The 17,491-nt window shown below is 48.8% G+C and overlaps 1 protein-coding gene across 1 annotated transcript in view; it reads left to right on the forward strand.

Moving 5' to 3' along the window:
- Positions 1-17,491, forward strand: part of LOC146219612 (uncharacterized) — a 41,776-nt gene that overhangs the window by 11,675 nt on the left and 12,610 nt on the right. Inside the window, exons 6-30 of the mRNA XM_084694895.1 lie at positions 303-356; positions 500-553; positions 3,694-3,738; positions 4,789-4,842; positions 5,670-5,714; positions 6,597-6,650; positions 7,461-7,505; positions 9,908-9,961; positions 10,634-10,678; positions 11,346-11,399; positions 11,482-11,526; positions 12,150-12,203; positions 12,317-12,370; positions 12,474-12,527; positions 12,802-12,855; positions 13,078-13,131; positions 13,228-13,272; positions 14,463-14,516; positions 14,935-14,979; positions 15,448-15,501; positions 15,638-15,691; positions 16,045-16,098; positions 16,191-16,244; positions 16,822-16,875; positions 17,260-17,304. Of these exons, the coding sequence (XP_084551021.1) occupies positions 303-356; positions 500-553; positions 3,694-3,738; positions 4,789-4,842; positions 5,670-5,714; positions 6,597-6,650; positions 7,461-7,505; positions 9,908-9,961; positions 10,634-10,678; positions 11,346-11,399; positions 11,482-11,526; positions 12,150-12,203; positions 12,317-12,370; positions 12,474-12,527; positions 12,802-12,855; positions 13,078-13,131; positions 13,228-13,272; positions 14,463-14,516; positions 14,935-14,979; positions 15,448-15,501; positions 15,638-15,691; positions 16,045-16,098; positions 16,191-16,244; positions 16,822-16,875; positions 17,260-17,304 (1,278 nt within the window). The remainder of the gene's footprint in view (positions 1-302; positions 357-499; positions 554-3,693; positions 3,739-4,788; positions 4,843-5,669; positions 5,715-6,596; positions 6,651-7,460; positions 7,506-9,907; positions 9,962-10,633; positions 10,679-11,345; positions 11,400-11,481; positions 11,527-12,149; positions 12,204-12,316; positions 12,371-12,473; positions 12,528-12,801; positions 12,856-13,077; positions 13,132-13,227; positions 13,273-14,462; positions 14,517-14,934; positions 14,980-15,447; positions 15,502-15,637; positions 15,692-16,044; positions 16,099-16,190; positions 16,245-16,821; positions 16,876-17,259; positions 17,305-17,491) is intronic.

Consider the following 17,491-nt stretch of genomic DNA (forward strand, 5'->3'; position numbering starts at 1 on the left):
TCCAGAAGTCCTACCATACCTTGAAGCCTGAAAAGGAAAATAAATGTGCCAGGTCTATAAATAGCACTTCAGTGGCTTCATATAAACGGATCCTTCTGTAAACAATACAGTACAAGGCTCTAGGCAAACCCATAGGCCTGCTCTCACCAAATGGAAATCTCCGTAACGTCACAGTACCCAAACCGTATCTCGTGTGCAGAGATCCTACAGTACGAGACACGTTTGAAAGCTCCGCATTGGGTGCGCGTTCACAGTGGTTCTGACGGCTCATACCTGCCCATGTGTTGCTGTCTTCCTTGCAGGGACACAAAGGAGACCCTGGCCTCTCACCCGGTGGAGCCCCCAGCGGAGGGAAAGTAGGTGTCGTCTGCTGTGTGCCGTGGATTAGCCACTGCTACGTGATCGACTCACTCGACCGATCGTGCTCGACTCACTCTATGTGATCGACTCACTCGACCCCAGTTTGAGGCGATGGTGTTCTAAACTGTTCTGTCTCCAGGGAGAACTTGGCCAGCCGGGATCTCCGGGACTGTCCGGCCAAGTAGGTCGCAAGGTACGAGATCTGTGAGATGACACACTGCCCAGACGATTGCAATGCATTTGTGAGAAACCGTGTCGTGCTTGTGGCTGATGTGTCTTTGCTATGTTTTACACACACACACACACACACACACACACACACACACACACACACCGAAGACATGAATCATATTCTTTGAATGATTCAGAGAGATAGGATGGACCACATTGTAGATCTCTAAATCTCAGCCTACACCTAGAACCGGCCCATTCTGACATCTCTTTGAAGATGGGATTCTCAAAGAGGAAGTGTTTGGAAGGCTTCTGCCAAGCCCTTTCTTCTCCAGGATGTTTGGAAAGAAGCCTAACATGGTGCAAACCGCTGCACCTGCTCGCTTCTCCTCCGTCACACTTGAAAAGCTGGCCTGTAATATCATTAGTACTAGCCGGTGAGGAAAAAGGGGTGATTCAGGGCAGCTTAAGTGTTTTGGGTTGACAGGATTTGCTTGTGCACAGTAGCCTATCATGTCTTTTACATTTACTATGATACCTCACATTTCTAGTGAATAAAAAAACATTGGACATTGCTGTGGCATGTTATTGTCATCGTATGAAGAATCTCATTATGTAATTGAGATAATGGTCCACTTCCCAAAAAACTGCAATGCGTTGTTCACTAATTAGCCCCAGGCAGGTTAAATTGTCCTTGACCAAGTAACCATTTCTAAATAATCGTCACACCTAGCGAAGAGACTAACAGCTGCTGATTCCTTTTCGGAAAGTACACAATCTGCTGTCATGGGCTGTCAGGCTTTGGTTGTTAGCAGCTATTTGTCTCATAATAGAAAACAGCTTGCTGGGAAAGCGCATCTGGTGTCCTCAAGGTTGATTCATTGTGTGTTGAAGTGGACCTCATTCGGAAAGAGGGAGATGATGATGACCGAGTGTCTCACTGCTGTGAGATTAGAGGTTGACATGGTGACAGAGGGGTCCTCTTTACATTTCTGACTCCGTGCCTCTGTCAAAGCTGTGCTTCCCTGACCCGCTGTTCCAGAGGAAGGCAGGTGAGACCATATGCCCTGGTCAAGAGGACTCCAGATGAGACCAGTCTCTCTGGATGTCCTCCTTGCCCAAGTGAGACCAGATAAGACTAGTACTCTGTCTCCACTGTCATACTAGTACTCTGTGTCTCCACTGTTATACTAGCACTCTGTGTCTCCACTGTTATACTAGCACTATGTGTCTCCACTGTTATACTAGCACTCTGTGTCTCCACTGTTATACTAGCACTCTGTGTCTCCACTGTTATACTAGCACTCTGTGTCTCCACTGTTATACTAGCACTCTGTGTCTCCACTGTTATACTAGCACTCTGTGTCTCCACTGTTATACTAGCACTCTGTGTCTCCACTGTTATACTAGCACTCTGTGTCTCCACTGTTATACTAGCACTCTGTGTCTCCACTGTTATACTAGCACTCTGTGTCTCCACTGTTATACTAGCACTCTGTGTCTCCACTGTTATACTAGCACTCTGTGTCTCCACTGTTATACTAGCACTCTGTGTCTCCACTGTTATACTAGCACTCTGTGTCTCCACTGTTATACTAGCACTCTGTGTCTCCACTGTTATACTAGCACTCTGTGTCTCCACTGTTATACTAGTACTCTGTGTCTCCACTGTTATACTAGTACTCTGTGTCTCCACTGTTATACTAGCACTCTGTGTCTCCACTGTTATACTAGCACTCTGTGTCTCCACTGTTATACTAGCACTCTGTGTTTCCACTGTTATACTAGCACTCTGTGTCTCCACTGTTATACTAGCACTCTGTGTCTCCACAATATATAATTTGGATTAGAGCGTAAAGGTTGCATCGTGTCACGTGCGTTGTGTCTGTAATCCCAGTAAATTGGGATACAAATTGGGATTCATGACTGTGAGATTACATGAGATTACTGTACGTGTCCAAAGCTGCTGCACAGACTTTCAGAAAAGTGCCTCAGAAGTATCCTATTACTTAACCTTCTGCAGTTTGACACACTGAGGGACATTTGAATGATGCAGTACGCGTGCGCACACACACACACACACACAGACTTCCTACTTTTACTGTACTCAGATGTTCTGGCTCCAGGTCCCAGGGACATTCCTCCCTGCTCATCCATCGTATGTTGGCTCAAACACAGGAATCCCAGACTCCTTCTCACTAAGCTAGGCTAGCTGGGACACACCTGGCTAATCTATTTTAGCAAGCTAGACTGGGCTTGCTCACAAAGCTAGGCTAGCAAGGACACACCTGGCTAATCTATCTTTGGCAAGCTAGACTTGGCTTGCTCACTAAACTAGGCTAGCTAGGACACACCAGGCTAATCAATTTCAGCAAGCTAGACTGGGCTTGCTCATTAAGATAGGGCTTTCAGGGTTATAGTCATACTGGTCCCTACCTTGTTCTGAAAGTTTGGAGTTTGTGTAAGGAGAGTAGTCTAGAAGCAATGTTGTTCTAAGGGAGAATGATGACATCCTTATTTAGCTTGTTTTATAAGCGTTTAACTTTGTTTGTGGACGTTGGGGTTCTAGACAAAATCATCTGTAAATGTTTAAATAAACAGTTTAAAGAGCTTTTTCTTCAAGCTAATGAGACAGAATCTCAATCCAGCACTGGGGTGTTCTGTTCTCTGTGGTGCAAGCGCCTCATCACTCAGGACCTGTTCAATTAGGGTCTTTTTACACACCATGCTCCACATCACTGTCCTTGACTTGTGTGTTTGTGTAACTCTGCTAGGTGCATACATTGATATTGACTCATTCGACTTGAATCAGTTTAAGGCTGAGGCTGAGTAGCTCTTCACCTGAAGGCCTTGTGTATGTCGTGTCCCATAAATGCATATTTATATCTCTATCCTACACGTGTAACAGTAATAACTATCACATTTTTGTGTATTTCAACAGTAATAGAGTTAGCTCTATGCTATATTCCAAAGTAGGTCAGTTGCTTCATAAATTTAGATATTTAATCATGCCATCGTGTATATTATCTCAAATGTGGGTTTTAATTTTACCTCTGTTATTACTTATTTTCTTATTTATTCTGTGCCCGAACACGTGAATTTCTTCAGAATGAAGTCAATTGAATTGTCAGTGGGGTCTCATTCTAGTATCTGTCTCCACAGGGACTGAAAGGCCACCCTGGTCCGCCTGGCCACCCTGGAGATCCAGTGAGTGTCGAGTGTTGAATATTCATTCGTTAAGAATATACCAGACTTTTTACCTGTATCGTTAGATGATGCAAGGAAGCCATTTCCTTGGCCAGAATGCATTTTGGAGTTAATCCACACCCATATAATACATAAACACACAGACACACAAAAGTGAGGATGTCACCCACGTCCTCCGTAGATAATATATACAGTGTAATCTGATTTATATCATTTTATATATATATTTGTTGTACTTATGAGTACTAATCATGAGTCATGTGTCACATTACCATCACTTAGTTGTGTGTAGCGTCACCTATGGCCTATCTGGGCTGTTGCCCTCTGAGTGGCGCTCTCCCATGTCACGACACTGGTAGTGGGTCCTTCCAGTGAGCAGAGATCTCCCATTCTCAATCTCAACTCCCGAAACGGCCTCATTGTCAGGAAACAGCCTCATTACGGTGGTTTGTCTTTCAATGCCAACAGGCTGTAATTTACAGATGCCCTCATGGCCATGCTAATCAACTATAATATAATATTCAAATGGCAGACCATGGAGAGGATGACTCATGTTAATGACTGAATGCTGTTAAAGACAAACATCCCCTGGTGCAGCAGTAAAGTAGCCAGAGGTTGTACCACACGACAGACTGACTGCTGTGGGTTTGGCTGCTACCAGGCAGACCCAATATCCTGCATAATTCTGCTTTCTGAACTCGACGCCAGCAATGACATTGTTCCTCTTCTTTTTGGCTTCCATTCGAATGGATTCACATGGTCTTCGTCTGAGATTGGAGGCTACAAATCACACAGCCAGTTTTCCCTTGTGCTCCGTCTCTCCCTCATCCTCCCATCCTCCCATCCGCTCTCTCTTCCTCTCTCCCCCTCTACATCTCCCCTCTCCCCCTGTGTCTCCCTCTCTCCCCCTCACTTCCTTTCTCTCTCTTTCCTTCTATCTCTCTCTCTCTCTCTCTTTCTCTCTCTCTCTCTCTCTCTCTCTCTTTTTCCTTTTCTCCCTGTCTCTGCCCGTCTCCCTCTCCCACTGACTCCCTCTCTCCGTCTCTGCAGGGCGATCGTGGAGCTGATGGAAGCCCAGGGGCTAAAGGTTATCCTGGCAGGCAGGTGCAGTAAATCTAGTGTTGCAGTGCTGGTTGAGCAGGGCCTACACGCATGCATGCGTACACAGTACCTACTCACACACACACACACACACGCCTACACAGAACCTACATGCACACTCACACTCAGACACACACACACGCACACACACACACACACACACACACGCCTACACAGTACCTACATACACACACACACACATGCCTACACATTACCTACACTCTCACACATGTAAAGCCCTTGGTTTTGTCAGGAAATAAAATGTGAAACTGTTTTACTTAGTCAGCAGTACCGCGAAGAAAGAAAACAAAATAAAACTGTGACTAATTAGGTAGCTCCCCGGGCGAAAGATGTTTCCATCACTCTCCCAAGCTCGTACCGTGAGTCCACATTCAGCTTTCCACGTCTGGGAATTTGATTTGAAGGGGAAAGTTCCCTTTGTAGCCGAGCTGTGTTATGATTTCAACGCTTAGTAAAACATGTTTCCTCTCTCAGTTTGCAAATGTGCAGTGCCACGCAGCTGGGCGATCACTCCCAGCTTGCATCGTTAAAAACGCTTTATGGTGCTTTCGGCTTCACGCCTTTGCCCGCCTCTGTACCCCCTGAGTCCCGTGTCACCGCGGTGATCCCTGCTGGACGTCCAGGGGGATGGAAGCTTCTAGAAGCCTTGAATGAGAGTCTTAAGATGACGTCCACGGGCCTCCAGGCCTGCACGTCTTTAGAATCCCGTACTGTGCTTATTTGAACCGTGTTCTAACAAAACTTTAACAGTGTGTCGACGGTATGGTAACAGTGCTAAGAGGCTAACAGAGCTATGTGTTGTCCTCCAGGGTTTACCTGGGCCTGTGGGTAACATGGGGCCTAAAGGATCCAGGGTGAGTAACCAAGCTCCTGATGAAATAGTCCGAAGCTCTATTTGAGCACGTTTGTTTTACTGCAGTACAGCAGACAGTCTACCGTATGATGTTGCTATCTGACCCGGTCAGAAAGGTAAATACGATTCATACCTCCTATGTGCATGGAGCTGCCGGACACAGCTCATAGCTTTTCACAGCACATACAAGCATAACGGTCCCCCACAAACACACGCACACGTCAATGACAGCATGTTATAAACACAGGTAGAGAGGCCCAGTCATGCTACAGTGAAGCTAAACGAACCGTGAAAAGAGAGCGCGCCACACTCGTAAACCTGCCACGTTGGACCGCCCCACATCCTGTCAGGACCGCGTTCTTAGTGGAACTTGGTCCACGTGAGACCACGTTGCCTTAAAACGATCATAAATATTCTCGATATGAAAGTAAAAGCGCAATAAGTGAGCGCATGCTAATGCTGTTAGCCTTGAGGAACTGTGTCATCGGTGAGTATGTTCCTACTGTGCTGTGTATCTCCCCGCCTGTCCTCCTCTGTCCCCCTGGCTCCAGTCCCAGAAGTCTGCAGAGATCCCTCAGGTGGGGGTATGTGCCCTTGGACTACATCGTGGAAGCCAGCACCATGCAGTCCATGGGCATATACACTTGCCTCAAGGCTTTGTTCTTCAGCCAGGCGTCATCCATCCATCAGGAGCCGAAGACACAGGAGTTCGTGGAATTGCTCGACCTTCACCTCACCTGTGCATCTCCTTCTTGTGTCTGTGTTGCGTGTTACATCCCTCCCTCCCCCATTCTTCCTCTCAACCCCCCCCCCCCTCTCATAAGTTCTCTCTTGTCTGTCTCTCTCCCTCCTTCTGTCCCCCCAAACCCTCTCCTTGTCTCAGGGCCACATAGGAACCCCTGGTCTGTATGGCCTACTTGGACCAGATGGGGAGAGGGTGAGTGTCGCTTCTTATCTGCAAAGGGAAAAGATGAAAAGGACTAGTTAGTGAGGATCCGAAAGCCGTTGTCGTCCAAGTAGTTGTAGTTAGCCACCAGCAAGTACTGCACATCACACTGTAATCTTATCAGCCTGATAAATAATGGGGCAATTACACGGACAGACGCCCCAGCGGGCAGTTGGCACGCTCCAAAACATCCTCTAAGTGGAAAGTTGATCCCGCTCACAATATTTATACATTTACATTTAGTAGATGCTCTTATCCAAAGCGACTTACAGTAAGTACAGGGACATTCCCCCGAGGCAAGTAGGGTGAAGTTCCTTGCCCAAGGACACAACTCAATTTGGCATGGCCGGGAAACGAACCAGCAACTTTCAGATTACTAGCCCGATTCCCTAACCGCTCAGCCACCGGACTCCCATATCATACAAGATCCAAACCTACAAAAATGTCAAATTTGTCCTACTGTTAAGGATAATATCCCAGAGCTAGGCACTGTAAAGGAAACCCGGCTTAAAACTGCTTTGAGTTCACTTCAGCAGGACTCAGATTCCCATAATCCATCAGGACAATGGACTAACATTGTCTAGTTGAGCCTGCTCTTTGGGTGCACATGATACAACGTTAGTGTATATCTGCTCCTCTTTACTTCTGCTTAGAAAACTGGAGATGTAACTAATTGTACCCCAAGATATCAGCTGTACCCCATTTTCTCTGTGTAACCCTCTCTCTTGTGTGTCTGTATTCTCTCTCCTCCTCTCCTCCTCCTCCTCCTCTCCTCCTCTCTTCGTCTGGGTGTCTCAACAGGGCCTTCCAGGTCTACACGGAGAGAAGGGCAAGATGGGTAGGCCGGTAAAGTTTTCTCTCAACATACTTTTCAGAGCACCTTTCATGCGGTATCAATATGCACCCCAATCAACGGCCATACCCTGTGCCATGGTCCTTGTTTGTTTGTATAGTAACGTATAAAACCGTGTGGTGAATATGACACGGCTGTGATTCACAGGGGGAGGTAATGGGACACCTACGTTTAGATCCGATTTGTGACGGATGTGACGGTGGCTTCAACACAGCCACTTTGTAGAGTCTGTTGTCTTTAAGCACTGGAGTCCCCGGGTCCAACGCCGCAGCGGGCCAGAGAAGGACGTCGGATGACGCGTTTCAAACGAAGCCATGCGACCCTATATCCATCTCGTTACAGCTAACCGATTCACGATATTTCATTTGGTCATGCGCTGCGATGCACTCTGTGTACGACAGGCTCTCATGATGTTCGGCGTTTATTGCGGAAGCTCTTAAAACGTGTTTTATCCGCGCCCAATCATCTGTATGGGAGAGTATGTCATGTGGTCCCTCACTTGTGGTTCCGAGTCACTCCACTGCTAACTGCAGGCTTGCAGACTGGCTGGGCAGCGGCGCCGCAGCGAGGCTTCTCAGTTCTCCCATGAGTGTTGTATTAACATGGAAAACTAAAGTGCTCGTCCTAACTTTTAATATGTACACCACATTTTCCCAAGCACTGTCGTACATCCAGTGGTGACCGTACTCTGTGTGTTACACTGTCGAGCCAGTGACAAAGGCTGCAGCCGTGCATCTGTAGTCTGGAGGGCAGGTCATGCCAGCTACGCAAACCCTGTTCTCGTCAGCAGCACGGATATGGTCTGGTGCTAAAGTTGCGCCGACTGGATATCTGAATACTGGGTGGTGCAAGGACAGGGGGAAGATGTGTTAGTAAACGGACATATCTCGTGCAGAACCTGTGTGCTGGTAACCTCCCAGGATCTAGCGCATGATGTACAGCTCTGGGGAACCATGTGTTTGTGTTTAGAACGTCAGCCTTACTGTCCTTCTTGGAAAGAAGAGCCTTTTTCCACATTTTCTCTGGCAGCACACGGCAGCGACGACTCCCGTTTCGGTTCCTCTGGATCCGACCCATGCCGACTGACTCGCATTCGACTAGCCGCCACATTTACATTCAGTCATTTAGCAGACGCTCTTATCCAGAGCGACTTACAGGGAAGTACGAAGTAAGTACAGGGACATTCCCCCCGAGGCAAGTAGGGTGAAGTGCCTCGCCCAAGGACACAACGTCATTCGGCACGGCCGGGAATCGATCTGGCAACCTTCAGATGACAAGCCCGATTCCCTCACCGCTCAGCCACCTGACTCCCACACAGAGACGATCTGTAGACGCTACCGCGCAGACAGCGGGCGTCGCGTCTCATGCAGGAGAACGGGAGTCCAGCGCTCCGCCGCGGACGCGCTCCTCTCTCCCCACAGCGTAACCGCGTAACCACGGCAACTGGAGTGCGGCCTGGGGCGCTCCGCGGCAGCACGCTGTTGACTCTGGCCCGGGGACAAGCACACGTGGAGCGCGCGGCTCGCCCGCCTCGTGTTCTGGGCTCGAATGGAGCTCACGAGTGCCAGGAGAAAAGAAATCCCTCGTCAGCAGATCTGTAGTCGGCCAGTCAGCCCGTTTTCATGCTACTGTAGGCAGACAGACAGCTGGTTATACGATCAGACAGACAGCTGGCAAAGCAGGAACACAGACAGCTAGAGTGGCAGGTAGAGAGGCAGGCAGAGAGACCATGAAAGAGGGAGAGAGGCAGGCAGGCGGAAAGAGTGGGAGGTAGACTGAGAGACAGGCAGGCAGGCAGGCAGGCAGACATGCAGAAAGAGAGACAGGCGGGCAAAAGAGCAGAGATGGCAGAGAGACAGGCAGAAAGGCAGGCAGGCAGCTTGAGCTCTGTGGCTTGGAAGCTCAGCCATGGAATTTCCTGACCGTCCGAGGGAAAGGAGCTCTGGGATGTTTACTGGGTTCTGGAGTGTGTGCTTGAGGTTTACTCTGCCAATATCAATGTTGGGGGAAGTTTGTGTGCTGACTCTGCGTTTTTGTGTGCTCTCATAATACATCTAAGACGAGGACGCTTATTCCGTGTTTGTTGATTTCAATGCTCCCGCGACCGTCTGTCGACATGCTCTGGGAAGTGAGAACATCACTCATCAGTGTAAGCCTGCTCATCGTTTACAGGCTGGTAAATCGGAATTCGAACTCAAGTTTCGAGTTTTGGAGCTGTTCCTTGAGACGGAAGGTCACGATGTTATATGTTTAGACTGAACATCTTGTCTTGTACTGCTGACCTTAGAACCAGAACTACTATAGTGTCCCACACCATGTGGCTGTACCAGCTTCTGTGTTTGTGTGTGTGTGTGTGTGTGTGTGTGTGTGTGTGTGTGTGTGTGTGTGGACCCAGGGGTTTCCTGGAGACTTTGGTGAACGTGGACCACCGGGGCCTGATGGGAACCCAGTAAGGAACCAAGCGTCCCTGAGTCAGCTGTCTTTAGAGTTCTACCACACTGAATAAACACTGTACATACACACATATATACACTGTACATACACACACACACACACACACATATATATATATATACAAACATGTTAAATATGCACACATCACATATAGATCTCCTGATTGGCTGACCTCTCCAACACCATTTCCTGTCTCTGAGGGGGAGCGAGAAGGGACCAGTTGGCTGAATCTTCCCCATTCATGCTGAGTCTTGGCTGGCAGGAAGGTCACACTGAGCTCTGAAGCACCCCTCTTACTCTCTCTCTCACTCTTTCTTTCTCTCCGTCTTTACTCTCCCTCTCTTCCCTTGGGGTTTCTTTGGGACTAGTTCCTGCCGAGGATGTGGACAGGGCATGTAGAAGTGGGGCAGTTAGCCTGAACAAAAAGCCCCATTCTGTCTTGCGTCAGACCTCTTTCCCTAGCTCAGCCCAGCAGTTAGGAACTGCAGATTACACAAGCTACTGTCAGGGGACCACACGCAAACACATTAACACACACAATCGCCACATCTGCCTATATGGTTATGAATAGACATGCTCTTTGCACACACACACACACCTCCCAGCAGTCTGAGGAACTGTAAGTCTCTCTCTGCTGTATAAGACTGGAACCTTCTCCCCTGAACAGGGAGAGCTGGGTGCGCCTGGTCCAAGTGGAGTACCTGGCCTCATTGTGAGTATCTGAAGCCGTGTCCACCACGCTGCTGGTCTCACATTGCTCCTGCTGGTCTCTCCTCTCTCCTGCTGGTCTCTCCTCTCCTGCTGGTCTCACATCTCTCCTGCTGGTCTCACACCTCTCCTGCTGGTCTCACATCTCTCCTGCTGGTCTCACATCTCTCCTGCTGGTCTCACACCTCTCCTGCTGGTCTCACACTTCTCCTGCTGGTCTAACATCTCTCCTGCTGGTCTAACATCTCTCCTGCTGGTCTAACATCTCTCCTGCTGGTCTCACATCTCTCCTGCTGGTCTCACATCTCTCCTGCTGGTCTCACATCTCTCCTGCTGGTCTCACACCTCTCCTGCTGGTCTCTCATCTCTCCTGCTGGTCTCTCCTCTCTCCTGCTGGTCTCACACCTCTCCTGCTGGTCTCTCATCTCTCCTGCTGGCCTCTCATCTCTCCACTGTGTCCACCTGACTGCTGGTCTCTCCTACCTCCTGCTGGCCTTTTTTCTCTCCTGCTTGTCTCTGACATGAATTGTGAATACTTTAACGTTGGTGAAAATAAAAATGGGAAAAAAAGGGTTAGTGACTGGATTGTTTGGGAATACTCTCAGCCGATGGTAAACTGATAAACGTGTGCCTCCATACTGCAATGTTAGAATGTGTTTCTGTGTTGGCAGGGAGACATGGGGTCTATGGGCATTATGGGCATACCTGGCCCAGGTGGACTAAAGGTAAACTCCCAGACTTCAAACGTTTTACTTTGATTATTGAAAGTATGCAACAAGTCCTCATCTGTGATTGGCTGTTTTTCAGGGGGTGTCCGGTAACCCAGGAGAGGCAGGACTGAAAGGTGATCAGGTGATCTGAATACCTTCTCATTGGTCTACCTCTCTCACTGATACGCGGGATTTCTATACATGTGTGTGAGGTTGTCTCTTGCTGTGGTCAAGAGGTCACGCAGCAGGTCTCGGACAATACACATGTAAAATGTGAAAATGTGCTACTTTCACCTTTGGAAAGAGCAACATGCAGAAAATAGTACAAACGATGAGCGATGACTCAACCACCTGTGTGTTGTTCTCCCTGTGCATTAAGTTGAGGAATGTGTACTGTTTAAGGACGTGTTTTGGTGGTTACGATATTTGTACGGTCCAGCTCATGTATATAACGTCCATCTGAGAGACATGTTTCTCACTCATGCTTATCACTCTGTTGTGGACTGATGGTCTGATCCGAGCTCGATAGCTAATAAACGAAGTCAACTCTTTTTCATTGTGGTGCGTTCCTTGGCCCATCCTCCGACAGAACATCATCTAACACTCACCTGACCATTTATCATTAGGAACCATGCATGGGACGCCTCTTCATATGGCTACATAGACTCTTAAAAGTACATTTCGGAACATTTATTTGTCATCGGCTGCTGTCTTTGTGCTCAGATGATGCATTCTTCTCGTAACCCCGCCTACTCTTGTCGTCAGGGTGAAGTCGGTGTGCCGGGCAAGCCAGGAGAGACGGGGTTCCAGGGTGACAAGGTACAGGCCTGCTGCGGTGTCTGCTGTGTCTGTAGCAGTGCTACGTCTCTGTAGGACGCTGTGGATGTCATACCGCTTCACGGGGCGTGTGCGTTTGTGGGTTTTTTTTACAGGGTATACAGGGTTCCCCAGGGTTGCCAGGCAGCATGGGGAAACCGGGTCCGCGGGTGAGTGGTGTCGACGTTGCCATGGTTACCCCGTTGGTGTGTTGAAGCTGTGCTCGCGGGAACTGACGGGATGAGTGACAGCAGTGCTGTGTTGTTGTGGCAGGGGTCGTCTGGTGATCAGGGGCCTGAAGGACGGTCGGGGCCCCCGGGGCCTGAGGTAAGGACCCCGCGTGGAACTTCCGACCCACCGTCACAGAAGAAGCTCTGTGAAGCGAAGGCAGTGCCAGGAAAACCTTCCGAGATATCGAAGAGAAAGACGTTACTCAGTCTTGCTTCAGAGAGGATTTCAGAGACACAGTTCCGTCTTTCAAAGGAGTGACTCGGGATTTGAATATCTCTCATGAGCACTTGTTTTGGAAGTGATTTGGGATTTGCAGTCGGACTTGAAGGTGCATAGAGAACTAATATGTCAAGTTTCTGGTTTTCCTCAGGGCTTCCCAGGTGACATCGGCCCACCTGGTCTTAACGGGCCCGAGGGGTTAAAGGTCAGTGTTACAGTTGGGCTAGTTAGATAGTATAAGAGTATTTTACCTGTTAGATAAAGGCAATGAGTTGAGACAATTACATTGACGTATGGCTAGTTTAGTATCTAATTATTACAGTAATAGTATTGATAACCGGTTAAATGTTGGTGATCGTAGCATTTGTGTTAATGATCAGTTATTCAGGGAGGGTTAGTAGACCTTAAATATCTGTAATATCCCCAGGGGAAGCCTGGAGCCAGAGGTTTAACAGGTCCAAGAGGAACACCAGGTCTCGAGGTAAGTTTGTCACGTGGACATCCCCTGTTGGGGTGAGTCCCTCTGGGACGTGGGTGGACAGTGTTGGGTCCTGACTCGGCTGATCTTCTCCTCCAGGGGGACGGAGGAGCTCTAGGACCACTCGGAGCCATGGGACCAGAGGTGAGCACTGATTGGATAGCTGTGTTTGCTCTGAACCAATCAGGAACCCAACAAGCACAACAATGAGAATTGTTTTGGGGTCCGTCTATGGAAAGTCAGTGTCTGCCATTATGAAGACAGCACAATTTGGTTTGATATACTGTCGGACTCTGGCAGAGACAGTTGCCTATTGTTTTAAAGCTGTTTAGATTGGTTGATGTTATGTTCAATGTTCAATTGTGGCACCAGATTGGTTGCAAAATTGCTATAGTCTCATACCCTTCTGTCTACGAAAACAAAACAGTTTAACAATATAGTCTAGCATGGATCATAAAAAAAACAGTGGCTTGCAGTTTAACCCAATGAAAATATTAGTTGGAGTAAAATATGATAGACTCATTGGATTTAATTCATCAGTTTTTTTTGCGCGTTTGTTTTAAGATATTACTTTTGGAGCCCAGCCATTCTGCGAAGTACTGGCAATGAACGTCATATAGCTTCATTAAAGCACTGTGGAAAGTTACAGGACGGCTTGCGGGAAACCCATAGTGCTCTCTTCTTTGTCTAATACTGAAACCTATTAAAATCAGCCTCTCCTGTCTACCGACAGGACATTCTCCTCAAAGAGCTCATATCCACCTGGTCATGTGGACAAGCCAGATATATACTGCATTTCTTCCATGATAGCCTCTGATTCGGTAGCTGAGAGCTCCATTCTCCTCCTCCTAGCTACAGAGACATCCCGTTAGCATCCATCAAAGATCACAAGGAGCTTGGCGCTGGCCCAGGTTAAACAATAGCAGTGGAGTAATCCAATTACTGCCATCCAGACGCCTCCTCCCGCCACATGGATCCGTCCAAACTACTGTCGACCAAAGTCAGGAACCGCGAGTGATGGGACAGCGTAAACCCTTTTCGATCAAACAAATGAGCCAATGACAACATCCAATTGAAAGAAGCGATGATCTTCAGGCACTAACAGAAGGGAATGCTCCAGCACATTGTTCTGGTTTAGGGTCCTCTTGCTCGGTATGGGCTGGATCCCTCAGTTTGTTTGGGAGTGTGCGCTGCTCGCCAGGGTCATAGAGGGTGTCAGGCGCGCAGCCTTGAGGACGGCGGGGGGTGGTCAGATATGCTTATGGTAGAAGAACGCGGGGCTTAGGAAACCACTGGTGATGGAGGGCTGTGGGCCATCTCTGATCTGTGTTCAGGGCAGACCTGGGAGGCAAGGCTTCGCCGGGAGCACGGGCGAGGAAGGACTGAAGGTTAGTCGACTGAGCATGCTCCGGCATGCTCCGTGAGCCCCGTCACTGTGGTCCTCGCTCCAACTGCTTCTTCCAACGCACGGCATGCGCGTCCGACGCTACCCGTCTTGTACGGTCTGACCTGAACAGCGTGGATGTCACTGATTTGCACATTATGAGTCTTGAGTACGAGCATGTAAATGAAGTGCTCATTATTTCCAAGCGTTGTTAGCATTTTCGTGAAATGCTAACAATCTTTAGTTACAAATGAGATTCTAATAACCTTGGATTATGCTAATGACATGCCAGGTATCTCTAGATGCCGGTATGAGATGCAAATTGTCTTGAAACATGATTATAAGATGGTTAATTATCTCGACACACAAGTATAAAATGCTAATAATGCTGCAAATGATGTTAACGAGCTCCTCTGTTGTAGGGGGAGAGTGGGATGACAGGAGAGGTCGGAAAGCTTGGAGAGAGGGTAAAGTCTTTCTCTCTCTCCATACTTCACTGTGTGTGTGTGTGTGTGTGTGTGTGTGTGTGTGTGTGTGTGTGTGTGTGTGTGTGTGTGTGTGTGTGTGTGTGTGTGTGTGTGTGTGTGTGTGTGTGTGTGCGTGCGTGCGTGCGTGCGTGCGGGGCGGCTAGATAACTTACTGGATAAGTGTGCGCGCCATGTAAACTAAGGCCTTACTGCAGCAGCCCGGGTTCAAATCCGGCCTTGGCCCTTTGCTACTCGTCTTCCCCTCTCCCTGCTTTTCCTGTCACACTTCACTTACAAACGATCCAATAAAGCTCCAAAAATGCCCCAAAATGTATACACAAAGAAAGAGACTCTAGGAGTGTTTTGCTCGTGCACGTGCAAGCCAGTTCAATGTCTGTTCGTCTAAATCTGTACTCTATGACTCTCCATGTCAGTTCCGGATTAACCGTTCGCTGTCCTGCTCTCCAGGGTCCTGTGGGGTTCATCGGGCCAGTGGGAGACTCAGGGCTGGCAGGAGAGAAGGTTTGACTCACCACACACAGACAGACACCAGTGGTGTTCTGTTCTGCAGGCCCTGACTCTCTGCTGATGTCTGGATCCTGTGTCGGGCGGCATCATGGCTGGCTGGGTCCTGAACTAGTGCTGTGTCTGTCCGCAGGGCGACCGCGGGGAGGTGGGCCTGCCGGGGCCTCCAGGGGAGAAGGGAGCCATGGTAAGGAGTGAGTCCGGACCAGGTCTCTCCTCCTTGGGGTCTCCAGTCTGAAAGGAGAGGGGTTCAATCACAGTGGGCTCAGAGAGGGAGTGCGGAGAGGATGTAACACACACACACGTAACCTAAGATGATGCTGATTGCACATTTTCTCTAGCTAGCGTCTCTAGCTGTGTACTGGCATGCCTTTCATGTCTTTATTTAGAAGACACTTTTATCCAAAGTGACGTTTCCAAGCACCTATCCATGAAGTGTAACTGGCAGATGTCATTATTAGCAGGATTGACGGAACTACATCAGATGTTTTGTTGTTTTTTTTTAGATGTCTTGATGTGTCGTATTGATTTTTTTACCAGGGCCACCCTGGAACCCCTGGGGGACATGGGCCAACGGGACCACAAGGCCTCCCAGTACGTTGCCACTAACATGTCGTCACTAAGAACTGCCAGGGGTTCATTGTTTTGATGGTGTTGACTGGTTGTGACGGTCCTTCCTGTTGTAGGGCCTGGCTGGATCGCGTGGAGTCGGTGGCGGCATCGGATCGAAAGGCAAGAGGGTAAGAGGCTCATCTCTCTACGCACACTTCCTGTTTGCATGAACCCAAGGCAGCGATGTTGCTGAGGATGCAAGGACGGCAAAATGCCGTACGGAACCAAACCCTGAGAACTGAAGACTCGTTCAGACATAGGCCACAGCGCCGCTATGTCAGGGAAAAGAATTGCTGACATCCCAAAGACGGCTTGGACTGCGTTCCCGGCACATCTGTCCGGCCCCTGTGAGCGCGTGGAAGACGCCGGACTGCGTGGCGAGACAGCGGTTTCTGCAGCGATCACCCAGCTCTCAGACCCGCCTCGGATCTGTATCTTCCCCCGTCCGACCGACGCGTCTTCCGGGGACGTGTCTCCTCCCCTCGTCCCTCCAGGATTGTTACTGTACCACCTGTGACCCCCTTGACCCGTTGGCGATTGAACAATGATCTGTTTCCATAAGCTTAAGAACTGTGACCTCCAACTCATTTCAGAGTATGCGAATACGTAAGCATGTGGCCCAGTCTGGTTGAAAGAGGGTAAGGGTGTTGAGTCTGTTCCTTGAGTGCGTTTGCAAAGCGTCCGTTCCTCTTCCTGTCTCCACAGGGATCGACGGGCCCTGTCGGTCCTGCTGGGGAGGATGGATCCAGTGGGCGGCAGGTGAGCAGGAGGTTTATAGGTCAAAGGTCAAACGGGGAGTCCCCCTCGTCTGATGTCAACATGTAGAGTCACATGGCTGAAGCTTTCCCCAGAAACCACAACCGATACAAAGATACCGCAACACCCAGTGGCTTTGGCTCAAGTTCCGAGTCGGTATTCATTCATTAAAGTTTTAAAAGCAACTGGATGCAATTTTGTCATTATTTCTGAGGACATTTGAAGGAGACTTGATTTGCCAACGTGCACTATAAAAAAAACAGTCATTAAAGAGGGACGGAACCTCGAGGGACGTCTCAGAGCGAGAGAGAGAGAGAGAGAGGCATGCTGCCGGCTGTTGTTACACAACTGGATGTCAGATTACGCAACGCTGTTGTCTCTCTACAGGGTTCTTATGGAGCGCCGGGGAAGTTGGGCTTCCCAGGGGAGATGGTAGGAGCTCATAACCAATAACTGTCTTTGTCCAAACCACGACACTAATATAACCAAGTAAATCATCAGCATTCCGTATTTCAATTATTTTTATGGTTCATTGACACCAATTAACTTTTATTATGTTTTGTTATTCCGGAGGGATGTCTTGATAAACAACATGCTCGTGATGATGAACGTAACTAAC

The sequence above is a fragment of the Hypomesus nipponensis genome, chromosome 28 (assembly GCF_054491055.1).
Source record: "Hypomesus nipponensis isolate SF chromosome 28, ASM5449105v1, whole genome shotgun sequence".
NCBI classification, from domain to species: domain Eukaryota; kingdom Metazoa; phylum Chordata; class Actinopteri; order Osmeriformes; family Osmeridae; genus Hypomesus; species Hypomesus nipponensis.